Here is a 24,546-nt window from a genome sequence, read left to right on the forward strand (position 1 = left end):
CACCTCAAGGAAAAATATTCAATTAAAATCAGGGGAGAATCTCTTCTCCTTTCTCATTCTTTTATTTAGTTTTTCTTCCTTTTTCCCATTGAGGACAATGTGAAATTTAAGTTTGGGGGAAGGGAATTTATTTTATTTATTTCAAAAAAAAAAAAAAAAACTTTCTTTTGCCTAGCTTGAGGTTTGTGTTTTAAGTTCATTATACTACTCTTGCTTAAAAAATTTCATTGCTTTCATGCTCAATTCATTGCACATGCACATAGCCACTCAGACACAACTTGTTGTTGAAGGATAAAAATGATTAGAAAATCTTGATGATAACAATGTGGAGACTATAACCCTTGTGAGTTTTGAGCCAATCATTATTTTTGGAGGGTTATTTATTTTTTTCTAATCTTAAAGTTCATTTGGAAGTACGTAACATATTTCCCTTGTTGTAATCTCATTGTTCTTGCTTTTGGCCAAGAAAAAATGATTTTATGCCACACTTGAACCTTTTGAAGTCATTGATGTTGAATGAACTATACTAGTCTTTGAGAGATGAGATTAGGCCATTTTTGTCTACTTTGAGCCATATATGTGTTTTTTTTTTTTTTTTTGATACATTATCACTAGTCACCCCATTGAGCCTTTTAATTAGCATTTCTTTCTTAAAGCCCTTGTCCATAGTGTTTCAAGATGGAATTTGATCAGTTTTTTTCAATGTGGTGGTTTGTGCGAGAATTCAAAGAAGAAAAAAATTGTATAGAGTTCCATTTACTCCAATGTTTTGAGTTGCTTAGTAACTAGGGCTATTCATTACCAATGTTTACTCTTACGTCAAACCGTAACTTGAAATATGAGTATGCAAAAGCACTTCAAGTTTGTGACTTGTTGAGTAACTGGGCGCATCCATCACAAATGCCTGCATTCACGTCAAAAGATAAGTGACGACTTGAAGTAAGTAAAAAAAAAAAGGGAAAAGTGTCAAAAAGAAGTAAATAAAAAGGGTTCTCATCAAATTTTGAGAAGTGAAATGTAAAGGAGTATTGCTTTGAAGAAGAAGAGTTGAAAAAAAAAATGTTCAATAGAAATTCCAAAAAGAGTTGACATTCCGACAAATCTTGAAAGAACTTCTTATATTTACCTTTACCCATTTTTATTTCATACCCTTTACTTTTATCTTACATTACATCCAAATAAAGTCCTTATTTGATCTTGAAGATTGTGTAGTTCAGATATTGATATGACTGAATAAAAAGTGTGGTATAAATTCTTTTTTGGCATCTTTCATGAGACTACTTGTTCTTTCTTGATTACGTGTTTTTCATGTGATTTATATGTGAGATTTTTATTTTTCTTACATTATTCCACTCACATATATTGTTGAGAGTGTTACACCCCATTTTAGAGTGATTTCATTTGTTAAGTGATAACACCGAAAAGGTTTGAGTTGAAGCATACTTTCAAATAGAAATTCAAGTCAAGTTTATTCTAAAACTAAGAGTATGTTTGGGTTGGCTACCACTTTTCACTCACAATGAGTTTTGATGGCATGAGAAATTTCTTTAGCATTTGTAATGTTTTTGAACTTGAACTAATACTCTTTGCGAAAGGCAATTGAAAAAAAAAAAAGGATTTTCTTTGTTTTGTTTATTTTAGTATTCATTCTCAGAATTTTGTGGGTATATTCCCTGCAAACCCTCACGAGACTACAACTCGTCCACTAGTGTAAGCTAAGGGTTTAAAGGCTTGTTGCATACGCTAAATGCAATCGAAATTTCTAGCAAAAGTGGATTAGTTAAGATATTTTCTTTGTTTTGTTTTACTCTTTATCTGTTTTGCTCGAGGACTAGCAAAAATGTAAGTTTAGGGGTATTTGATGTGCATGAAATATATACAATAAAGTACTTAGCTTTACTTTTATGTTATTTTGTTACTGATTATACAATATCTTTGTGTTGCAAGTAACAAGGGCTTTACATGCAAAGTGGGGCTAGGCCAATTAAATTCAAGTCCAATTGGAGCAAGAAATCAAAGAAAATTTGCACCAAATCCAAGTCCAATTCGGATTAGGATTCCAGCCTGCACATCAGTTAGTATTTTTGGCATAACTTTTGGCTCAGATATCCAATCGAGATGATTCAAGTTGGGATGGAAATTTAACTTAAAGAACTACAACTTTGTAGTTTAGCCAAAGTCCGAATTCTGAATTTAAATAGGCCAAAATTGTCGGTACAATGAAGCCTAAAAATCTGGGATTTTCTCCAAACGGGAATTCAACTTGTAATAGGATTCCTTGACCTATTTAAAGGCTCTTTATGGTAAAAAGAAGAGGAGAGAAACCTGAGAGGAAAAGGAGGCACTACATAGAAGAATTTTCTTTTGGGAGTCTTTCAGAAGAGGAGTATCTGAGGACAAAGGCGAGAGCTTCATTTTGATCAACAAATTCGGATGAAAGACATAAGTTTTATTTGTTTTCTTTTCAATTTTATTATGAATTAAATTTTATTTTCTAGAGCATTGATGTAGTCTAGCAATGAACACACAATTTATTTTCTGAGTTATTTTATTTTTAATATTTCCTTGATTGAGTGTTTAATTCTTATTCTTAATGCTTACTCTTTTTTACAAATTATAGTTTGATCAATTGAATTACAATGAGACCGAGAGGTGATTTGTTATTTTAGTTCTAGAATTAAACACCATTAGTTGAGCGAAAGTAGAGACGCTTTACCGCGACTAGTGTGATTTTTCAAAAAATTCAAAGTATGTAATGAGTCTCTAATTAATTAAATTCACATAGAGATATGGAATTGTTAGTTGAAGATATTTTTGATATTATTCGAGAGAAGATATTGAATACTTAAGGAATTTTTAATCATCAATGGGAGATTATTAGAATTTAATAATTAGGAAGGATAAATTGTGTGGGATTTGTTAGGTGAAATCAATCGCTCTAGATCCATTCTTATCATATTTTTACACTGTTAGATTTTTACGCTTTGTTAATTCTTTTTATTCTTAGATTTATTTTTATTAAATAGTTTAATTTAATTCAGATAGTAGAACATTCCATTTATTTTCGATTTTTCCAAATAGTAATTAATTTAGTGAATTTCGGTATTCAATAACGTAGTTAATCTTTGTGGGTTCGACATTCGTTTTCTAAAAACACTTTACTACTTGTTACGATTTTGTGCGCTTGCAGATTATTTTACGCGAACAGTCATTATTTTCTTTAGGACTAGGTCCCCGATCTCAAAGTGCCGAGGTTTAACCTTGGTGTTGTAATGCTTGCCATTAGGTCCTGGTCATGAGCCATGCGTTGTTCAACCATAGCTCTTACTTCATCCAGCAAGTCCAACTGCAGGTGCATTTCCTCTTTATTCCTTCCTTCAACATGGTGGGCTACCCTATAGTTGGTTAATCCAATCTTTGCTGAAATGACTACCTCACTCCCATATGCAAAGCGGAAGGGTGTCTCACCTGTAGGCATGCAGGCCGTTGTTCGGTATGCCCATAACACACTTGGTAGCTCATCCGGCCATATCCCTTTTGCCCCCTCGAGTTGAGTCTTCATTAATTTGAGTAAGGATCAGTTTGTAACCTTAACCTAACCGTTGGCCTGTAGGTGGGTGGGAGACGAGTAGTGGTTTTTGATTTCCAGTTGTTGGCAAAAGTCCTTAAATGCATCGTTGTCGAATTGCTTCCCATTATCAGAGATTCGGACTCTGGGGATTCCGAAGTGGCATATGATGCTTTTCCAAATGAGTTTTGAATGCTTTTCTCAATGATGGTGGCCAAGGGTTTTTCCTCGACCCATTTAGTAAAGTAATCAATACCTACGACAAGGAACTTGAGCTGCCGTATTGCCATAGGGAAAGGTCTTATTATGTCAAGCCCCCATTGAGTGAATGGCCATGGAGCATTCATTGGGGTGAGCTGCTCAAACAGCTACCATATGATGTTGCTAAAGTGTTGGCATTTGTCACAAGTCTTTACATAAAACTGGGAATCCTTCTGCATAGTGGGCCAATAATAGCCTGCTTGTATGAGTTTGTGAATCAGCGACCATGTCCCCGAGTGGTTTTCACATACTCCCTCGTGGATTTCCCTCATAACATAGTCTACTTCATCAGGGACTAAGCACTTCAGGTACGAATGAAAGAAGCCTCTTTTGTAAAGAACATCTTCAATCAATATGATGTTGCTAAAGTGTTGGCATTTGTCACAGGTCTTTGCATAAGACTAGGTATCCTTCTACATAGTGGGCCAATAGTAGCCTGCTTGTTTGAGTTTGTGAATCAGTGACCGTGCCCTCGAGTGGTTTCCACATACTCTTTCGTGGATTTCCCTCATAACATAGTCTGCTTCTTCAGGGACTAAGCACCTCAAGTATGAATGAGAGAAGCCTTTTGTGGGGATAACCTGTACATTTATTTTGTCAATGGCAGGTGAGTTTTGAATGAAGGAAAATACCTGACTATTGACGACCATGTGTCCTGCGAATGCTACTTTGGCTAGATGGTCAGCTTGCTCATTCTCTTCCCTCAAGATCTGCATAAATCTCGCCAAGAACTTCTGACTTACCCTCTCTTCAACCATGCTTAGGTATTTCTTCATCCGTTCCCTTTTGACCTCATAGTCTTCGTTGATATGTCCAACGATAACTTGAGAGTCGCTGTGTACAACCACTAACGAGGCCCCTGTTGCTTTGGCTAAGTCGAGACCAATCAAGACTGCTTCATACTTGGCTTCCTTATTGGTCGTTGGGAATTGGAGATGGACTGCACATTCTATTAAATCTCCTTCTGGTGACTACAAGATAACCACAACTCCCCTAGCGCGTTGGTTGGACGATTCGTCCATCTGTATTATCCATGGTGTTGGTCCTTCGTCTTTATCTTCCTTTGCTATGAATTTGGCGACGAAGTCAGCCAAAGCTTGGGCTTTGATCACAGTTCTTGGTTGGTATTGTATGTCAAACTCGTCGAGCTCTATCGCCCACAAAACTAACCGTCCAACTACCTCTAGATTATTCATCGCCTTCCACAGTGGCTTGTTTATCTGGACCACTATGATGTGTGCCTGAAAGTATGGCTTAAGCTTGTGGGCAACCATGATTAAGGCAAATGCTAGCTTCTCCATAGGGGGGTACCTCTCTTCTGCCCCTCGGATTACTCAGTTAATGTAGTAGACAGGTAACTGTATGTGATCCTCTTCTCGAATGAGGGCTAAACTAACAGTCGTTGGGGATATAGCCAAGTAGAGGGAGAGTTCCTCACCAGGCTTAAATGGACTAAGTAGCAGTGGGGACGCAAGGTATGTATTCAGCTCTTCGAAGGCCTTTTGGCATTCGTCAGTCCACTCAACGACTTTCTTTAGTGTTTTAAAGAATGGTAAGCATTTGTGTGTTGCCCTAAAGACGAATTTATTGAGAGCCGCCACCCTACCGTTCAAGCTCTGTACCTCCTTGATGTTCTTTGGTGGTGTCATCTCCAATAGGGCCTGTATTTTGTCAAGTTTTGCCTCTACACCTCATTGTGATACCATGAAGCCCAGAAAGTTTCCCTACGATACTCCGAATACACATTTTTTGGGATTAAGTTTCATGTTGTAGTGACGGAGAGTCTCGAATGTTTCTTGTAAGTCATCCAAGTGACGATCCTCCTTCTTGCTTTTTACCAACATGTCGTCTATGTACACTTCAACATTCCATCCAATCTGCTAGACGAACATTCTATTCACAAGTCTTTGATACGTCGCTCCCATATTCTATAATCCAAAAGGCATGACCTTATAGCAAAAGAAACCTTGGCTCGTGACAAACGAAATCTTTTCTTGGTCGGCTTCATCTAGCTTGATCTGGTTGTAGCCAGAGAATGCGTCCATAAAGCTTAGTAAATGATGTCCTACTATCGAATCCACGAGGAGGTTGATATGTGGGAGTGGGTAACTGTCCTTCGGGCAGGCTCTATTTAAGTCGGTAAAATCCACACACATCCTTCATTTGTCGTTCGTCATTTTGACCATCACTACATTGGCCAACCAATCAAGGTAGTAAACCTCTCTGATGAAATCCACTTCTAGCAATTTACGAACTTCTTCTGCTATGACCTTGTCTCTTTCTTGAGCAAAGACTCTCTTCTTCTATCGGATGGTAAGGAAAGATGAAAACACATTGAGTTTATGAATCATGATACTTGGGTTAATCCCCGGCATGTCCTTATGGCTCTAAGCAAAGATGTCCTGACTGTTCTTTAGGAAGTGGGCAAGTTCTTTACGGATTGAAGGGTCTACCTGTGTGCCGATGTGAGTGATCTGACCAGGGCAGTTGTCATCTAAAAAGATTTCCTCCTAGTCTTCTGTTGGTTCTACCGTCACTCGTCGTTCCTTGATGTTTAGTGCTTGTAGATGATCGTCCATCTCCAACATGGCTATGTAGCATTTGCGGGCTGCCATCTGGTCTTCGCGCACTTCTCCTATCCTGTACTCCATTGGGAACTTCACTAGTAAGTGGTATGTAGACGTAACCGCTTTCCATGCATTAAGCATAGGTTGCCCAATGATGGTGTTGTAGGCAAAGGAGCAATCGACGACTAAAAAGTTGATCTCCTTAGTGAGCTGTAAAGGGTATGTGTCAATGGTCACTAATAGGGTGACGGTTTTGACGAGGAAGACTTTGGTACAGCCAAATCCTATTAGCAGTGTATTTGAGGGCCAGAGCCGCTTCTTGTCGATCCTCATTTGTTGGAAAGCAGGGTAGTATAGGATGTCTGCTAAGCTCCCATTATCCACCAGCACTCATTGGGTATTGAAGTCGGTAATTGACAGGTTGATGACCAGAGCATCGTCGTGGAGGTGGTGGAGTTGTCGAGCATCATCTTTAGTGAAGCTGATGGTCGAGTTATCAACCTTATTCATCTTTGGTATTCGGCTAGAAATCTAGATGCTTTGCACCATCCATAAGTATGTCTTTCTTGTTTTCCTAGAGAAACCAGCCATCGTGCTTCCCCCTACGATTACTCTTATCTCTCTAAGCGGAGCTCTCGATCATTCTTTGGTCCGCTAGTTTGGTTCGAGGTCCCTCGGCAAGTTCTCCCCGACCCTAACGAACCTCTGTAATTTCCCTTGCTTGATGAGGGCTTTTATTTGCTATTTCAAGTCGTAACACTCAAAAGTGTTATGCCCATAGTCTCTGATGAAAATGACAATACTTGTTCCTTGGTCTTTTGTTTAGATCGCCCTTCAGCTTATCCAGCCAAGTCAGTGTTGTGTCATCCTTTATTTGCATGAGGACTTGGTCAAACGGAGTGTTTAGTGGGGTGAAGTTAACTGTCCTCCAAGAGGAGGTTTTGGTCTCCTATCGTCCCTTCGGTCATTCGTTTGGGTAGACTTTCTTCCTTTGTCCTAACGGGGATCATCTTGCCACTCCCTCTTCTTCGGTCTGCCCCTTGGGGCTATCATGGCATCCTCAGTGTTCATGTACTTAGTGGCCTTGTACAACATTTTAGCCATTGTCTTTGGGTCATTCTTGTAGATGGAAAAAATGAATTCTCCTGCCTAGAGCTCATTGGTGAATGAAATGACCAAGACTTTGTCGTTGGCTTCATCAATCAGAAGGGTATCCTTGTTGAAACGAGTCACGTATGATCTCAATCTTTCATCCTCCCATTGCTTAATGTTCAACAGGCTTATTGAGGATCTCTTGTGACAAAGTGTCTGCTCAATTCCTTAAAGGTAAAGATGGTATTTGGGGTCAGTATGCTGAACCACACTCTTGCTGGTCCTTTGAGTGTAGTGGGAAACACCCTGCACATGATCTCATCCGAAACCCCATGTAGGTGCATAAGGGTCTTGAATTACTCGAGATGATCAAGTGGGTCCTATGACCCATCATATGCTTCCACCTACGGCATTTGGAACTTGGCTAAGAGGGGGAAGGAAGTTACTTGCGTTCTGAAGGGTGAGTCCATTCGTTGAACTAGCTTGTCCAAGTTGGTAGATACCCATCCCATCATGGCATTCATCATCATGTCCATCTTCTCCTTTATCATCTGCATATCCTACACCATGTGCATTGAACTGCTTTCCAGTTCCGACAGGTGATCGATGTCTTCCTGCTTGTCTTGCCTACTTGGGATGTTGCTTTCTTCTTGATCTTCCTTTTCTTATCGGTCTCCTGTTAAAAGGTGACTACCATTCTATTCCTTGTTATCTCGTTTGTCGTGCTGATCTTCGGGACATTGTTTGTTCCTTTGGTTTAGTTGTTGCTCCAACTCTTGGTTGTGCTAGGTAAGCCGCTCAATTGCTACAGCCAAGGTTTACGCCTGTCCCTCCAAGGCGTTGGGGGGTTCCTTGTCTCTTGTTAATGGTAGCCATCTATCACAACTGGACCATGCAACTCTTTGTCTTAAAAGCAATGATATGGTTAATCACTCATTTCCCACAAATGGCGCCAACTGATGATGTCCAAAGATCATCAGTGAGCTAATCATTCTCGAACGCTCCAATGGGTACTTGAAGAACAAGAAACCAAGAACCAAACAGAGAGCACCGATGGGGTGCCGACTAAAGACCTTCCGAAGGTTAAGTCAGTGAATGAGAAATCTCCAAGAACTCTATAGTGAGAGAGTTAGGGATTTTTCTATGCACTTTGGAAAAGAGAAAACCTATTGTTTATATAGTAATGCGGAGTAGACCTAGATCCCTGGAATATAGGGGTTTTCCTTATAGGGATGAGGTGGAGTTAATGTCACTGAGATCTTTGGGACATCTTCCCATATTGGGAAGATGAAAATTGCGTAGTGTGGTCTTGGTGCATGGTGCACAAGATATTTCCATATAGGAATATATGTGGAGATCACGCGAGGACATGTAGGATCTGTTGGTACGCCTATCTGTCCTTAGGAATGATCCGTCTACTTAGTACGATACATGTATCCGTCGGCTTGGTATGGGCTCGTTTTCTTGGTCATCACAAGCCAGCATTGTCCTACTAATATAACTTGGCCTTTAGCTTTTGTGGGTGCTGGGTACGAGGTTCCAGGCGAACCCCCTCAAGAGATCGATGGCTATTGGTGCTATCGGCTTACAATTGTGGTGACGTACATTCTCCTGACGGGTTCTAAAGTTAAGGATTCTTTTCCTATTGCAAAAATATCCTTTTTCATTAACGATGATTAATGTTTGCTAATCTTAGAGTATCTTCATTTCATCGATGATTATTTTATATATGTTTTCTTCAAAAAAATTAATTTGGGAATTTTATGTTCTATTGGATTTGAAATGGGAAAGACCCAAGAAGAAACGGGTTATTTCTAGGGGTGGCAATTCGTGTTCGCGTGTTGGGTTCGTGTTGTGTCAACTCATGAGTATTCGACTATATAGGTCAACATTAACTTGACATGTTTATTAAACAAGTCAAGATTCATCAACCCTAACACAACCCATTCATTAAACGGGTCATTCGTGTTGACTTGTTTATCAGATTTTATCAAAATGAAGAAAAACAAATTTATGAAAAAACAAACAAATAAATATTTTTAATATAAAATTTAGAACTAACGAGTAATTGCATCACAAATAATCATTTAAAACTAAAGCATATCTCAATATCACAAATAATCAATCACAAAATGTCAAAGAAATAAATCATAACAACTAATAAGTTTATATACCTAGAGTTTGAACGATATATTAGTAAAATGTCATTTAATTAAACTAGCCAGACGGGTTAAACAGGTTCTATGTGTTAAACACTAACCCAACCTATTTATTAAACGGGTCAACTATGTCAACCTAAATATGACACGAACTCGTTAAACCTCAACCCATAACCTACTAATTTTGTATCGTGTCGTATCGAGTTCGCAGGTCGTGTTCAATTTTGCCACCCCTAGTTGCTTCTTTAGTCCAAGCATATATGTAATTTTTCAATAATAAAAAAGTTTTCAGGTCATTTAAAAATTGAGTTATTCACCTTCAGGAATGGTTAGTCTAGTGATCATGAGCTCACTTCTAAGGGTTAGTCTAAGCCTGGCAAGTAGAGTGTCACTATATTCATGTGGTAGTAGAATTTTTGTTTAAAAATTGTCATGTCCTTACCAGGAGTGTTGATTTGAAAATTTTACTGTATAAACCTAACAGTATATTTTGACAAAGATGAAACTACATACGATGCATCACTCGTGCGTGCTGGACGGGGCTCAGATGTAGTCTTGTAGAAAGTAACTATAGGCCTATGGCTGTAATTGAGTATTGTAGAAGTATCACCTTTAATTTCAACTAACCATTTCTCTAAAAAAAAAAAAAATCAACTCTAACCACATACTTTCCATTTTAGCATTACAGTCAAAAGAGATAGATATCTACAACACAGAACATGGTGGAGGTCTTCATCAAATGCTAATATTTTCTTTTGTATCTTACTTGGAATTCACGAAATTAAAAATCCCTCCATCTATCCCTCAATTGTATATAATTATTGTCTTTATAACATATTCTTCCAATTACATTCTTTTGCAGGAGATCCTCGTGGTATTGACTATGTCTAGATGTGATAAATAAGTGAAAAATATGAGCACCGGAACCAGTGAAAATGAGGTTTTAGATTGAGCAATGAGCTGAAGTCTTCGTCAAAAGATGCATTGAAAATCAGGGAAAGTTATTGGAGATGATTTGATAATGTGTAGACATGACAATTGTGTACATATAATTGAAAGAATAAGTTGTTCCAAGTTGAAGAAGTGAAAAAAAGGAAAAGAGGGGGGGGTGTTGGTGGACGACTTGAACTAACATACATTAGTAGATCTATAAAAAACAGCATTTCAATTAAAGGTGTATAATTTCAGATAAAATATGTGATGCTCAAGAGTCATACATTGGGTAGACACTAGGCTTATCTAAACTTTATAAATAACTATAAAGAGTCTCAATTTTAACTAGACTAATCATTTTAGTATCTAAAAAAAAAAAACCATTTTAGTATCTAGTACAGATGTGATCGATGCTTTTTATTACAAATAATGTCTAACAAGTACTTCACCTATTAAAGTTGGGAAGATCATATTTAGCGTATAATATGAGTGAAGGCCAGTTTTTGCGACTGGATCAGGTACTCACACATGGAATTAAGTTTTTTTTTTTAGAAAATTTTTAAAGAAAGTTTGACTATTTAGTTTGCAACAATTTCATTTTACAGTTGTTTTTTCCCAAACGTGTGTGTTATGCCATGAAACTGTCCATGTTGGAAGTTAGCCAATCATATAGTCAAGGATAAAAATTGTACATTTTTTTTTTTTTTTTTGTAGATGTGTACAATATTTACTATTTTTTGTGTCACTTCAATTCAAATTTACATTGTAAGTATAATGTAAACTAAGAATTTTTCAAAAGAAAAAGAGTTTTATATGAAATGGTGTATAACACTTTGAAAAGGCATATGCCATTTCTATTCAAATAGTTTTTAGAGAGTAAAATATTATTTCTTCACTCCCAAACTTTACTAAATGTTTTTACCTTTTCATCCTTAGGCTTTAAAAAGTTCTTTTTTAGCCCTAAAATATTGAAAAGTTCTTCTTTAGTCCATAAAATATTGAAAATGTTTTTCTTGTTATCCTTAAACTTTAAAAAATATCTTTTTTAATCCCTAAACTATTGAAAAATATATATTTATATCCCTATTTTTGCCTCTAAACTATTTAAAAAAAAAAACTTTTTAAAATTTTGAAATGAAAAATAGAATTTTGATAAAATTTAAAGACCAAAATAATATATTACCCTTTTTTAAAAGAACGTTTTCACACCAAAAATTAATTTCCCAGAGAAAATAATTTTCAGGACTTTCAGGACTTTGAAGCTAGCTAGTGTACAAAACTAGGAAACAGGCGTATGGTCCTTTGCCATAGACTTCAAAAGCATCAAAATTATATTTTTCTCAATTCAAATTCATTCAATTTTATTTAGGTGCTTTTGCATATGTCGAAACGAAACCAAAGATGTCTAAAATATGTTAGCAAACATAAAACAAGAAAACATGCAATCAAAAAAACATTAAAGTTAAAATTTAAAAATTTTAAAAATTTTATTTGAATTAAAAAAATAAAACATTTTATTTTACCATTTTAGCAATGAAATAATATTCTTTAAAAAAAAAAAAAAACAAACAAACAAACAAATGGAGCACATTTTCAATTTTTTTATAGTTATTTTAATAATTCAATAATTAGAAAGGGGATTTGATGAATGTTTCGGTTAAAAGTTAAAACACCAAGAAGTACAGGTTTTGAAAAGGAGAATTTGATCACGAGTTCAGAATCACTTCTGAGTTCTGTACATAATTATAGACTTGCAACCCATTGTATCAAATGTCATCAGTCTTGGCCCATTGAAAATTACTGCTCTGTCTTCTCACCTATCTACATTGGGCTGGGATTCAATTCAAGCCCATCTTAATTTAGTCCATATGCCACCTCCACTTCCACATCACCGGAGACCCCAGTTACCTTTCACTTTCCTTGTGTTTGTGGATAGACTTTTGTTTCTTTTTCTTCGGACTCCTCTTTCCATGGATACAGTAAAAAAAAAAAAAAGAGGTAACAAAAAGTCGAAAAGTAAACAAAAGTTTTTTTGACTTGCTCTTTTTCCACACACAGAACTGGACAGTTATGCCCCTAAAGAACCTTCAACAGAAATAAAAAGGTCGCAAGAACTAGCCAGCAACCTTCTAGTCAAATTACAAATATACCCTCCCAAGACTTTCTGAGAAACCCAATTGCAACCCCAAAATTGGACCGGCTCTTATTCTATTCTATTCCTAATCTTTCGTGATCTGTATTTGTCTGTCTGTACATTAGTTGTCTTCCATGGCCTCTCCTTCTTGGAAATCTCAACCCTCTTTCTCCTTAGTATATATAGCTACGTCTATCAAATGTCTAACCAATTTCATTAAAACTCACACAACAATCTCTCTGTCTCTCTCTCTCTCTCTCTCTCTCTGCCTATTTTATTGCAATGGCATCCCAAACCCCACAAAGCCAGACCCAGTTCCAAGATTTCTTGCCCATCATGGCCCAAAAGCTTGGTGGGGACGGTCTAATCGGAGAGCTCTGCAATGGGTTCAATTTGTTAGTCGATGGTGACAAAGGGGTCATCACTTTTGACAGCCTTAGAAGGAACTCGGCTATGCTGGGTCTGCAAGATTTGAGTGATGAAGATCTACGGTCTATGTTAAAGGAAGGCGATTTTGACGGTGATGGTGCACTCAATCAGATGGAGTTTTGTGTCTTGATGTTCAGATTAAGCCCTGAGCTTATGGAAGAGTCTTATTTGTTGTTAGATGAAGCTATTCAACAGGAATTCCAAAATTTTAATTAGATTTATTTTTTTTAACTCAAATTTTTTCTATGTTAAATTCCATATTATGTGTATCATCAAGAATTTTATGAGTTTAAGAGAATAGAAGATGACCAAGAAATTTAACTTCAATAATTTTGTGAAAACTTGTGGATTGGCAATAAATTATTCAAATATTCTTATGAATTATATGAACATGCTGGATTAATTTGCGAAAATGAAAGAGAGTATACAACAAAGAATTCTTATTCTTGTTCCGCAAGATTTGTTCCTGATGAAATCTATGTCAAAATTTTCACTGCCTATAAAAAAAGACATTTTTGTTTTATTTTTCTAAATAAAAGTATAAAACGCCTCTACCCAAATTGTTCGGGTATTATCAAATTCTCTTTTTCTAAGCCGTTTATAATTTTAATTTTTTTCCCCTGAAACTGAATAGCTGTTCAAAGCTGTTGCTGAGCTGGTTTATTACTACGTATTGTAGTAGTTGCGACTTGAATATTTATTGTATCATATGTCTCCCCGGCCAACCCAAATAGAAGTCAATGCGTGTAAACACCGTCAAGTGTCATCTTCAAGTCTAAGGGTGGATTTATCAACCAAAAAGAAAAATGTCTTAAAGGTAGTCAATGGGCCGGCTTGGCCCATTTTTACTTAGCCCATGGACCTACGGGTTGTTGACCAGGGCTGTGGTGTTGGGCTGGATGGAAAAATCAGCCCATGGCCCTATGGGCAATGTTTATTTGGTCTTTAGTGGGCTGGGCTAGTAAGTAGGATGAATAGGCTACCTATAAATTTGATATGGGCCTCGATGGGCTTATAAAAATTTAACTAAAATAATTATAATTATATATTATTACAAAATGCTTGTCAAATTGAACATTGAACAACTAAATCTACTAAAAATATTCTATCAAAAAAAAAATCTACTAAAAAGATAATCTTAAAAAGGTACTAAAATAAGATTAATTAACTTGTATTGATTAAAATAAATAAGGGCATGTTTGTTAGACTGTAATAAGTATTGTAATGTAATAGTTATTCTTATGGTTTATTTATTCTTTAATTTGGTTATGTTTTTATTAAATGAATAGTCACTCTTTATGAATAGTTATTCTTCAAAATGAGGAATAATTATTCCTCTTTAAAAGGTGGTATTAGTTATTCCTTAATAAGTGCAATAATTTTTATACTTAATATATTTTCAAATAAACAAACTTTCTATATACATCTAACAATTATAAAAATAAAAAATCATAAAAATAGAACATATCTCTCTTAAATTTAAAAATAACAATTTTTAAAGAAATATAATTGTATGAGTAAGATATTTCTTAAAATAAATATTCAGTTTCATTCTAATGTTATAAGTTACAACCAAACTAATGAATATGCTTAGTTATTACATTACAGCATACTTTATTACTAGTCATAAAGATTATAATTTCTGTCGTAATTCTCATTCAATATACCAAACGTACCCAAGTATATTGATATATTCATGAAAAATGTTATGTCCATAACATTTTCACAATAAATTTTAGGTGGTAGGTTGTTAGTTGTTGTTATAGGTGGACAAAAAAATAATTTAAATTGTGAATTCAAATTAGAACAATAACTATTTATTACTTATGATTTGTTGTAAAAATGTAATGGACGTAGCACCTCTCTATATTCTTGAATATATTAGAGTGAAAATAGTTGCATCACTACAAAATACGTACATTCCAACTAGGTTGGCACCTACAAACTTGTTTGTCATTTGCAATTCTCAATCTATTTGTGTTGGAACTTGGAACATTAAATAAATTTATCTAAAAATAAAAAACAGTGAAATAACTTGTTACATAAATTTTCAACTAATTGTAATCATTATCTTGAAGTGGTAGATTGTTGGTCATATGGTGGACTTCTTGGCATCCACTCGTGCCTCTCCAACTTCAATCACTCAAATGCCTCTATTAATTCAACTTCTTGTGCTACTTCTTGTTGTCTTGTGTCTACTAAGTTTCAATCCTTTAAGCACACAAGTGCCTCAATAGTCTCGGGACTAAAACCACGTTTATACTCTACCACCTACAACAACAACAACAACACACACAAAATAAATAAATAAATAAAAGACTTCTAATGCAACTATGGAAATAGGAACTGATAATATATCAAAGCTATAATGGGAAAGTACAGGATACTTACTTTGATTTTTTTCCCACCAATCCAATAAATCAAATGATCCTTTTTCATTGATTGCAAGTAAAGGTTGATTTAAATAATGTTATAATTCAGATAAGACACCTAATGTTATTGAAGATGCTTGTCCTTTTCTTCTTTTAACCATATGATAAGCAATTTTTTTTTTCTTGGTCACCTAAAAAACTAGTGGAGGACAAAGAGCTTCTTGTGTTTTGTGTTTTTGGCACAAGTTTTATAATTTTCATAAACATTTCTATAATAATCAAATAATTGTGTTACTGAATTTTGAAATGATAGTATGGTCTTGAATTTTTTCAATATCATCATTATAAATTATTTCTAAGAAAACTCTCAACTCTTTAATTTTAAACCTAGGATCATGAATAATAGCCATTCCCAAAATCAAAGGCACATCTCCCTAATATTTGTCAAATTTTTGTCTCAATAACTTTAATGTTTCATCAAATATTCCAAAAGTATAACCATAAATCTTCATGGAAGTGCGACGCTTGCTTTATCAGAACTCAAAAAAATAAATAAATAAATAAATAAATAAAAAGAAAAAAAGAAAAAGGAATTGATTGATAATCAAGAGATGGGTTCAAGTACACCTGGTGTAACTTCACAAGAGTTACACCTTTTATGGACCATTGATTACTATTAGATCTAAAGGTCAAAAAACATTCATAGTAATGTTATTATTACTCCCTAGAAATTAGTGATTTAGGCATTAACTCTTCTTATTAAAGGAAAAAAAAAAAAAAAACTAAAGATGGCAATTCATGTATACATATGTTTTTATTTAATAATAGGGAACACTCTTGGTAAAAGGACGCATGCTTAAATTTAGAGTCATACATTCTCTCTTGAACTAAATATTATGGAACCCCTAACAAAAAAATATATTATTTAATCTTCATTAATGGAATAGAAACAAAATCTCTGTTTATAATATCCCAGGAATCAAAGTTCAATATCAGCTTATAGCACAATAGAGTTTCTCTATGTTCTTTTGATTCTTCAGCAATTTAAACACTTCATAGTAAGATTCTCAACAGCAGGAATCAAAAGAAAATTAAATCATTACTAACAACTAGATGGGGAATCAGATTTCCCCATTGACTGCTGGTTGGCTATTGACAATGAGGAATCCCTTTGTAATAATCCCCAGCTGCTCATTTATGATTCGTGTCTCTGGCTGAAGCCCATCTAACTCTGACCATGGACTGCTTCTCAATTTTCCAAGGCAGTATTTCTTAAATTTCGATATAGAAAAATTCAATGTAAAATTATGGAAAATTCACTGGCAATGGGGAAAGACTATTACGCCCAAAATGGAACCGTACCTCCTGAATATCATCAACATTTGTCAAGGGTGTAGCCCATTCTTCAAGAAGTTTCTTGTCACGTGCTCGGGCGGCATGAACTGTTCAATAAATTTTGACTTAGGTTATAGATGGCCATGACTAAAGAAAATACATATATGAGTACATGTAGCTAACCAAATTATGGTTACTTCCATTTATTAAAACTAAATTATTCAACGAATATTTTACGGAGGAGGAAGATGATGATATGAAGGAAAAAAAAAAAATTAATGCGTGAATTTTTCTTTTTCCTTAAATAATAAAGTTAATGTCTAAATCACTAATTTTTAGATAGTAATAATGACATTACTAGTGGTTTTTTTGATCCTTAGATCTAATAGTAATCAATAGTCTATAAAAGTGTAACTCTTGTGAAGTTACACCAGGTGTAACTTGAACCCATCTCAAAATCAATGGCAGCTCTAGAAAGTTTTTTTTTTTTTTTTTTTTAAGATGATCATTAAGAAACTTTAATTATATAAAATCTATTAAAGAAATAACTTGAATATATTAATGTCACAAAAAAAAAAAAAAAAAAAAACTTAAATACATGAACTATTACAATTTCTTCATACTAATGAGAGAAATTGAAAAAAAGAACTAATAAGAGATAAATTGAAAATTGAAAATATTGAGATAAACAATAATAAGTAAGAAAGAGTTTGAAATGATAACATAGAAGGGAAAAAAAAAAATGAAGAGAGAGAGAAGATATGATATTTGCTATAACTAGAGCTAAATTACTAAGGAAAGTGAAATTTTTTTTATTGCAAATTAAAAGAGAGCATAAACCGACACTGTTAAGGAAGACTCACCACCACAATATTTCTCTTTGAACTTTTTTAAGGAAAATGAAATTAGAAATTATTTTTATACAATAGGTTGAACAAGTTACAAATTGAATGATTATGGGTTTATTTGTTTTGTATTAGAATAGACTTTTGTTGAATAATTTATTCACATGTTGTTTGACGTAGTCTTATTATTACTATTATTATTTTTGGTTATTTATTTATTTATTTATTTTTTTGTTATTTGGGCTTTTATTTATTGTTGTTATTTAAGACTTTTAAATATATATATATTATATATATATATATATATATATATATGGGTTAAGATTTATGTTTTGGGGCTAGAATATTTTTTGGAATAATGTTATGTTCATAACATTTTCAAAAAAAAAAAAAAATTCTTTTTGATGGGTGAAAAAGTGAGGTCAGTATTTAGCGCAAATTTGAATCAATAATAATTAACCACGTATAATTTGTTGTGAAATTATTATGAAAATATTGTGAATATAATATTATTCTTATTTTTATTCAACTCAAATTTTTGTGATTCTCAAGTCAAGATGTTCAAAATTTTTATAGTTAGTTTAATATATAATTTTTTATGAATATATATATTATATATATAGACACATTTTTATACATTTTTATGCGAGTTAGGTTGATCATGTGACTCCACGGGGAGCCGCCCCTGCCAGTAATGGGATTTTTACAAACATGGAATTCGTTATCCGCAAGAAGTCAAACAATGAGAGGTACCAAGGGACTAGTAAAGAAATGAACTAAATAAGAAGACCTTAAGGAATTTCATTAACACCAGATTGTTCAACGAACTCTACTATTCAGTAGATTTTTTTAAGAAATAAATCCCCGATTATATTTTACACAATGTATTATTTTAAATAATGGAAGACAATTATTTATTTGTTTTTGTAACATACACAAACAAGAGAGATGGGATGAAGGGTTGACACAAACACACATCACAAGCTCCTCCCAAAAATCATACTCACCAAGAATGAGTAGAGTTTATGACGAGTGTATGTTAGAAATCTATCTCCTCTTTCCGCTGTGTGCTCCTCTCTCTGATATGTGTTTGTTTCTTAAAGGAAAAACACAAGTTCTTATAATTTAATTGGATTTATTTCTTCAAATACAATATCTTTTTTTATTGAAACAAAAATTGTAATTTATAAAATTCATTATCTTACATTAACCTTTGGCATAATATCGTTTTGATAACTGTGCATTATAATATAGGACAAACATAAATTAAATATTAATGTAATGATTGAATTCATGAACCATCGTACTTCTTTCTTAAAGTATGTGTCTTTGTCTTAGAATCTCATTTTATTTTCTTTATATGTACTAGTAAGTTGCCCGTGCGATGCACGGATAATGTTGTAATAGTTAATGCAATTTTTTATGAAGAATATTGTACATATATTATAACATATTTGTTATAAAATTAAACTTTGTTAGTATTGAGTTTATCATAAGAAGAAACAATTATAAATTGCAAACACATATTCACTATAATTATTTTAATGAAGTAATCAGCAAAAAAGAATCAACTTTAGAGTAATATTGTATAATAAAAGTTGATAAAAGCATAGTTAACATTCCATATTATTGATATTTATTTTATGATGTAATAAAGAGCTTTATAAAAGTTGATAAAAGCATGGTAATTCATTCTATATTATTGATATTTATTTTGTGATGTAATAAAGAGCTTTATTGCGAAATTTTGTTTTTCATATTTAGCCCAAATGCCTCAATCAAAACCAAACAAATATGTAAACATAAACAATAGCTATTGCAAGTTTTTGTTATTTAATTATAAAAAATCAAAATACAAAGAAAGCAATTTAAAAAAAAAAAAAAATTCACCTAGTGACAATTCTAGAAGTACAGTGGTGACAGAAGTCAGTTTGTTGGTGGTGTTAGCCTGAGATGTCACTTGTCTTCCCCTGCATGAGATGTTTTTGTTTTTACATTCCTCTCCAAATGGTAGAATGATTGGTTTTGTTTCTTTGGGGGTGGCGTTTCAGTTTTATTTTTGATGTCACTGTTGCAGAGAAGGGATGGGGCCACAGCAATTAAAACACAACATCCAAGAAAGAGAATAATCGACCCATCAATTAATAATAATAATCCAAGAAGAACCCTTGCTGATTCAGCAGTTTTTAAAAAAAATATAGACATACTAAAAAGGTTAGATGGTAATTTGAATAAAAAAAGCAACCATAGTAAAGCTATGCTGACATTGTAAAAAGAGTAAAATATATGCAACATTAGAACCTTAAATAATATAAAGATCACTAAACACCTAGAACATAGTAGTCCAAGTATTCAAGATACACCATTCAAAGATTAGGTTGTAAATAATATGCTCAAGAATTAATGAATATAGAAATTAGCATTGATCAAAACCAAATGTCAAGAAAGCATGCAATACCAATTTATCATTAGCTTGCATCCACAATCAAGCTATCATTATTAAAGTAAGTGATCATGCAGATCACAACCATTCATCAAAAATTTAATTGCAACTTATATTCTCTAAAGCAACATGTATATAACCAAATTGAAATCCTTCTAGGATAGAGCAATGCAAACTGCATGGTGATTAGCTCTTTCCACTCTACCTAATTCTTGATAATTAGACATTCTAATGTGCATGACAAACCACTGAACTTTTATGATAGAGGTTTATAGTTCATCAAAATAATAATAATAATAATAATAATAATAATAATAATGATAATAGAGGTTTATAGTTACATATCTTCTAAGTAAATCAAACACAAAAAATAACTTTGTTGTAAGCATATAGTACTGCTATCAAATGTTGAAACACCAATGTAACACACACACACACACAAAGATAAATAAAGAATTTGAATAATGTTCAATATTCACCTAGTGTGAGTAGCAACGCTTAGAGCTTTGGTGTGATCCCTAATTGACCAAGTCATCTATTAAATCTAATGCTTTTCTAACATAAATCATGAATGCCAATTTTTAAGTCAATTACCAAACTGTTGATACTATTTTTACTAAAAGAACTCAAGTTTCATTATAATACAATATGAATTATTGACTACCAAGAATTTAGGAACATACCTATTTTGCAATGAATTGTCTAGGTCTTCATTTCCTTTGCCTTTGCCCTCAACTTCACCCGCCACATCTTTCTGCATAAAAGAGAGAACCAATCGTGGTAGAATATAGATGCAAAAATAAAAACTACAATGAAAAAAAAAATTAAAATATTGACCGTACATATGAGGATTCTGTAAAAGTGTAAATAATTGATACATAACATGATAGAGTTGAAATATTAAATAAAGGCAAAAAGTTTACATGCAAAAGAAATGAAGTTATTGTAATCAGTAGATAGAAACCCAAAGTACCAATCCATTAAAACTACAAACTTTGAAACACAAATTGAAAGAGATTTCAATAAAGGGAAAAATAGACCTAACCGTACCCATTCTTCTTCGACTTTGGGTTGCCTCAAAGGCTTCGCCTTTCCACCTACAAACCTAGAAATAAATAAAAAAAACATTAACAAATGAACCTACCCAATAATGGCTCTGGCGGTGCGACGGCAGAAGAAATAAAATTTCCTTGTAGTTGGAGGCCGACGGTAACAACAAATCAATAAACAAATTATTGAAGAGAAACATGAAATTAACAACGAATGTGAAATGAGATGTAAGATTATTGTGGCATAACCCCAAAAAGCTGACCCTATGAGATTGATTTGAGAAGATATTTTTAGTGCTTGCAAACATAAAAAGAAACATCCTGGCTCTCAACAAATTAAGACGCAGTCTTTTCTTTTGTAAGATCAAATGCAGAAAGGGTCATCACTACTCAGTCTAGAATAAAGTAAGTGTTATAGTAAATCTAAAAACCTATACACGAAACTTACTACAATTTTGGTTAAATAAAATTTTTTTACAAATTACCACATATATAGAAGACTGTAGCACTCTAAGAAGTTGAATCAAAGGATTACAAATCACCTTTCTTAGAGAAATTTAATTAAACACATTACATGCAATAACTTTTTATGTTCATAAAGTTGATCTTTCAAATAAAATAAACAAACGAAGGGATTAAAAAAATTGCATAAATATAGAGACACTATATTTGTATTAAAAAGAAGAAGAATGATTAACCTTCAATTAAAAGTAAGTTAGGTCTGGCCTTTGAAGTTTGCTCCTTTTGTATCTGTGAATGTCTTATTTAGCCTTGAAGTTCTTTCTCTCTTTCTTCCTGAGTAGCAATGATCTTTCGTTCTCCTTTTTTTGGGCACAGTGTCATTGACGGGTTTAACGTTGATGAAGAGAAGACGTAAGAGAGAGATAGTAATTTTTAAATATATTATGGCAATGACCCTTAGGTTCATCACTTATAATAGATGAAAACAGAAACGTAAGAACAACCATGTTAATTATGAGGGAAGACGTGAGAGAGAGAGATAGTAATTGAATTTAAATAAATTATGGAAATGACCCTTAGGTTCATTTCACTTATAATAGATGAAAACATAAATGTAAGAACAGCCATGTTAATTATGAGAAAGACAGAGAGGTTGGCAATTTGAAATGACTAAATCTTGTAGAAGAAGAGGAAACAACAGCTAAGCTTTTGAAGAGATGACAGAGAATGGAGTCCTACGTAACACTACACAACGTAAATGCTAACAGTGTTAAAAAAAAAAAAAAAAAGTTAACACAATCTTTTGGGCAGCCGTGATCAATATTTATGGGCTTGGGCTTTTCATTTACTTTGACAACGTAGTTATTTTTTTTAGAAGATTACAATTGTTTGGTCATTGTCAACCTTAGGTCATATATGTAACAGTAAAAATAAATTACTATAAATTATTGAGTTACAATTAAAAAATTTAATGTAAAAAATGGTTAAAAAGACTAAATGGAAGGTTAGAATGCCACATGGTAGGACCTCATGCATTTCCGCATGAGGTCTCTGCTTTTATATATATATTGATTTGGTTTTTAAAAAACACACACCAAAAAAAGAAAAAGAGAAAAAAAAGAGTGGGTTAAAGTTGGGCTTAAAACCCCTCCTATTCCTAGTTCCTAGTGTGAGCTCGCAATAGCATTCTGAATTTATACCGTTACGGGCTTCTTGGCTATTTTCTTGAGAAATTGATACCAAGCAGTAATTATGGCTCGGCCAGGAGTGGAGGATGACTGGGTCCAAGCTGAATAAAAAAAAAAACTCATTGGGTTAACCTGTGGGCTTATTTGGACTGTAGGTTGGTTTGGGCCTCAACTAGAAAAGATTCTAGGAATCTCTCATTCTGAACCTATAAATGCTCACTTTTTTTGTGCAATTTAAAAATTTTTTTTTTTGGTTGATTTGTCTTTCGAAAATTAAATCAGGCTTTTCTTTTGCAAATCAAAAAACTACCAAGGCTAGGCTAGTCTCCAGGTCGGCTTGTGATCCAAAAGCAAAATGTCAATTGTCGGTTAAAGAGTGATTTGTTTTCCATCAAGTCTGTTCAATACAGGAGAGCAACATTGGCTTTGCCTTGTAGCCTAAATACAAGTTTGGATAAATATTGTTGAAGAGTGCAGTGAATGCGAAAATGGGCAACGCTTACCTCCAAAATGGCCATGTGTGTGCAATTAATACAAGGGTTGGACTTCCCGTCAGAAATGATCACGCGTGCATGTAGACTCTTGTCACAAATCTAGGTCAAATCCTGAATTCAAAGTCCAGCAAAACATATATATTTGATTTCTATTTTGTTTTTCTTTTTTTTCTTTTTTCGTTTCTTGTGGACCGGGAAGCAATGATTATTTCTTTTGAGTGTCAAAAGGAGTCGTAAAATTAGAATATCCAACTTGGTCTAGTCTTCCTAAAAATTTACAGTTTCTCAATAAAACGTGCAATTTGATTTATCTGTATCTATTTTTTTTACGAAAGGACTAGCCATGAGTTTTACCAATTTTTTCACGACTGTTACTGTTACAAGTCTTTGTGTTACGGTGGATTCAGTCGAATATTGCCTCAAATGCTAATAAAGTAAGATGTAAAAAAAAAGTAGTCAGTGATTTTTTGGTGCCTGCAACTGCAAGAAATAAAGTAAGAAATAATCCACGAGAAATAATGTCCTCTATGATGATGTGAAGTCCCATCATGGACCACTCATTCATATCTCTTTCACCAAGTCTCTGCTGAGAGTCTGAGACTCATTACCAACTATATCAATCCAAGATCAATATAAAAGCCGACTCAAAACTCCTCAATGAATTTCCACAAAATCAATGTGATTAGATCACATATCCTTTTCTCATTTTATTTTAGGACAAAATGCTATTCCCTCTGTTTCATTTTTTTTTTTTTTTGTCCTGTTTGAAAAGTCAAACTTTTTAAGGGAACATCATTTATTGTCTTGTTTATCTTTTAAAAATGTATAAGTTTCCAAAACTACCCTTAAAAAAATTTATCAAAAAATTGAATTAGTAAATTAATATGGGTATAACAAGAATATTAGTAAATTAATGATTTTTATTTTTAGAAACAGGACAATATTTTAGGACATCTTAAAATAAAATAAAGGATAAAAAAAATGAGACCGAGGTAGTAATAGATTGTCGCGTGCGCGGTAGGGAATAATGATTAAGGAAAATAAGTGTTATTGGTTGAAATGTGGAAAAAAAAGATAAGGAGGCGGCTTTCATAAATGTGCCAGCCATCAATGTGTAAGCACCAGCACTATACACACTTGCATTTGTCCTGACCCTTCTTTTTGCCGAATACATGTAGTGTTCAAGGTCTATGTCGTTTTAGCTTGTTAGGTACTC

The 24,546-nt window shown here is 33.6% G+C and overlaps 2 protein-coding genes across 2 annotated transcripts in view; one reads left to right on the top strand and one right to left on the bottom strand.

Moving 5' to 3' along the window:
* LOC112009268 (G-type lectin S-receptor-like serine/threonine-protein kinase SD1-1) overlaps positions 1-5,130 on the bottom strand; it is a 19,003-nt gene extending 13,873 nt beyond the window's left edge. The window contains exons 1-3 of the mRNA XM_065780410.1: positions 4,813-5,130; positions 4,462-4,740; positions 4,321-4,410 (exon numbers count right to left, since the gene is read on the bottom strand). Of these exons, the coding sequence (XP_065636482.1) occupies positions 4,321-4,410; positions 4,462-4,740; positions 4,813-5,130 (687 nt within the window). The remainder of the gene's footprint in view (positions 1-4,320; positions 4,411-4,461; positions 4,741-4,812) is intronic.
* Positions 5,131-12,906: 7,776 nt separating this feature from the next.
* LOC112009270 (calcium-binding protein KRP1) lies at positions 12,907-13,374 on the top strand. The gene has a single exon (XM_024041606.2). It carries the CDS (start codon positions 12,997-12,999, stop codon positions 13,357-13,359), a length of 363 nt encoding a protein of 120 aa, XP_023897374.2. The 5' UTR covers positions 12,907-12,996; the 3' UTR covers positions 13,360-13,374.
* Positions 13,375-24,546: the final 11,172 nt, after the last annotated feature.

Source organism: Quercus suber, unplaced genomic scaffold, assembly GCF_002906115.3.
Source record: "Quercus suber isolate HL8 unplaced genomic scaffold, Cork oak 2.0 scaffold_234, whole genome shotgun sequence".
Classification (NCBI taxonomy): domain Eukaryota; kingdom Viridiplantae; phylum Streptophyta; class Magnoliopsida; order Fagales; family Fagaceae; genus Quercus; species Quercus suber.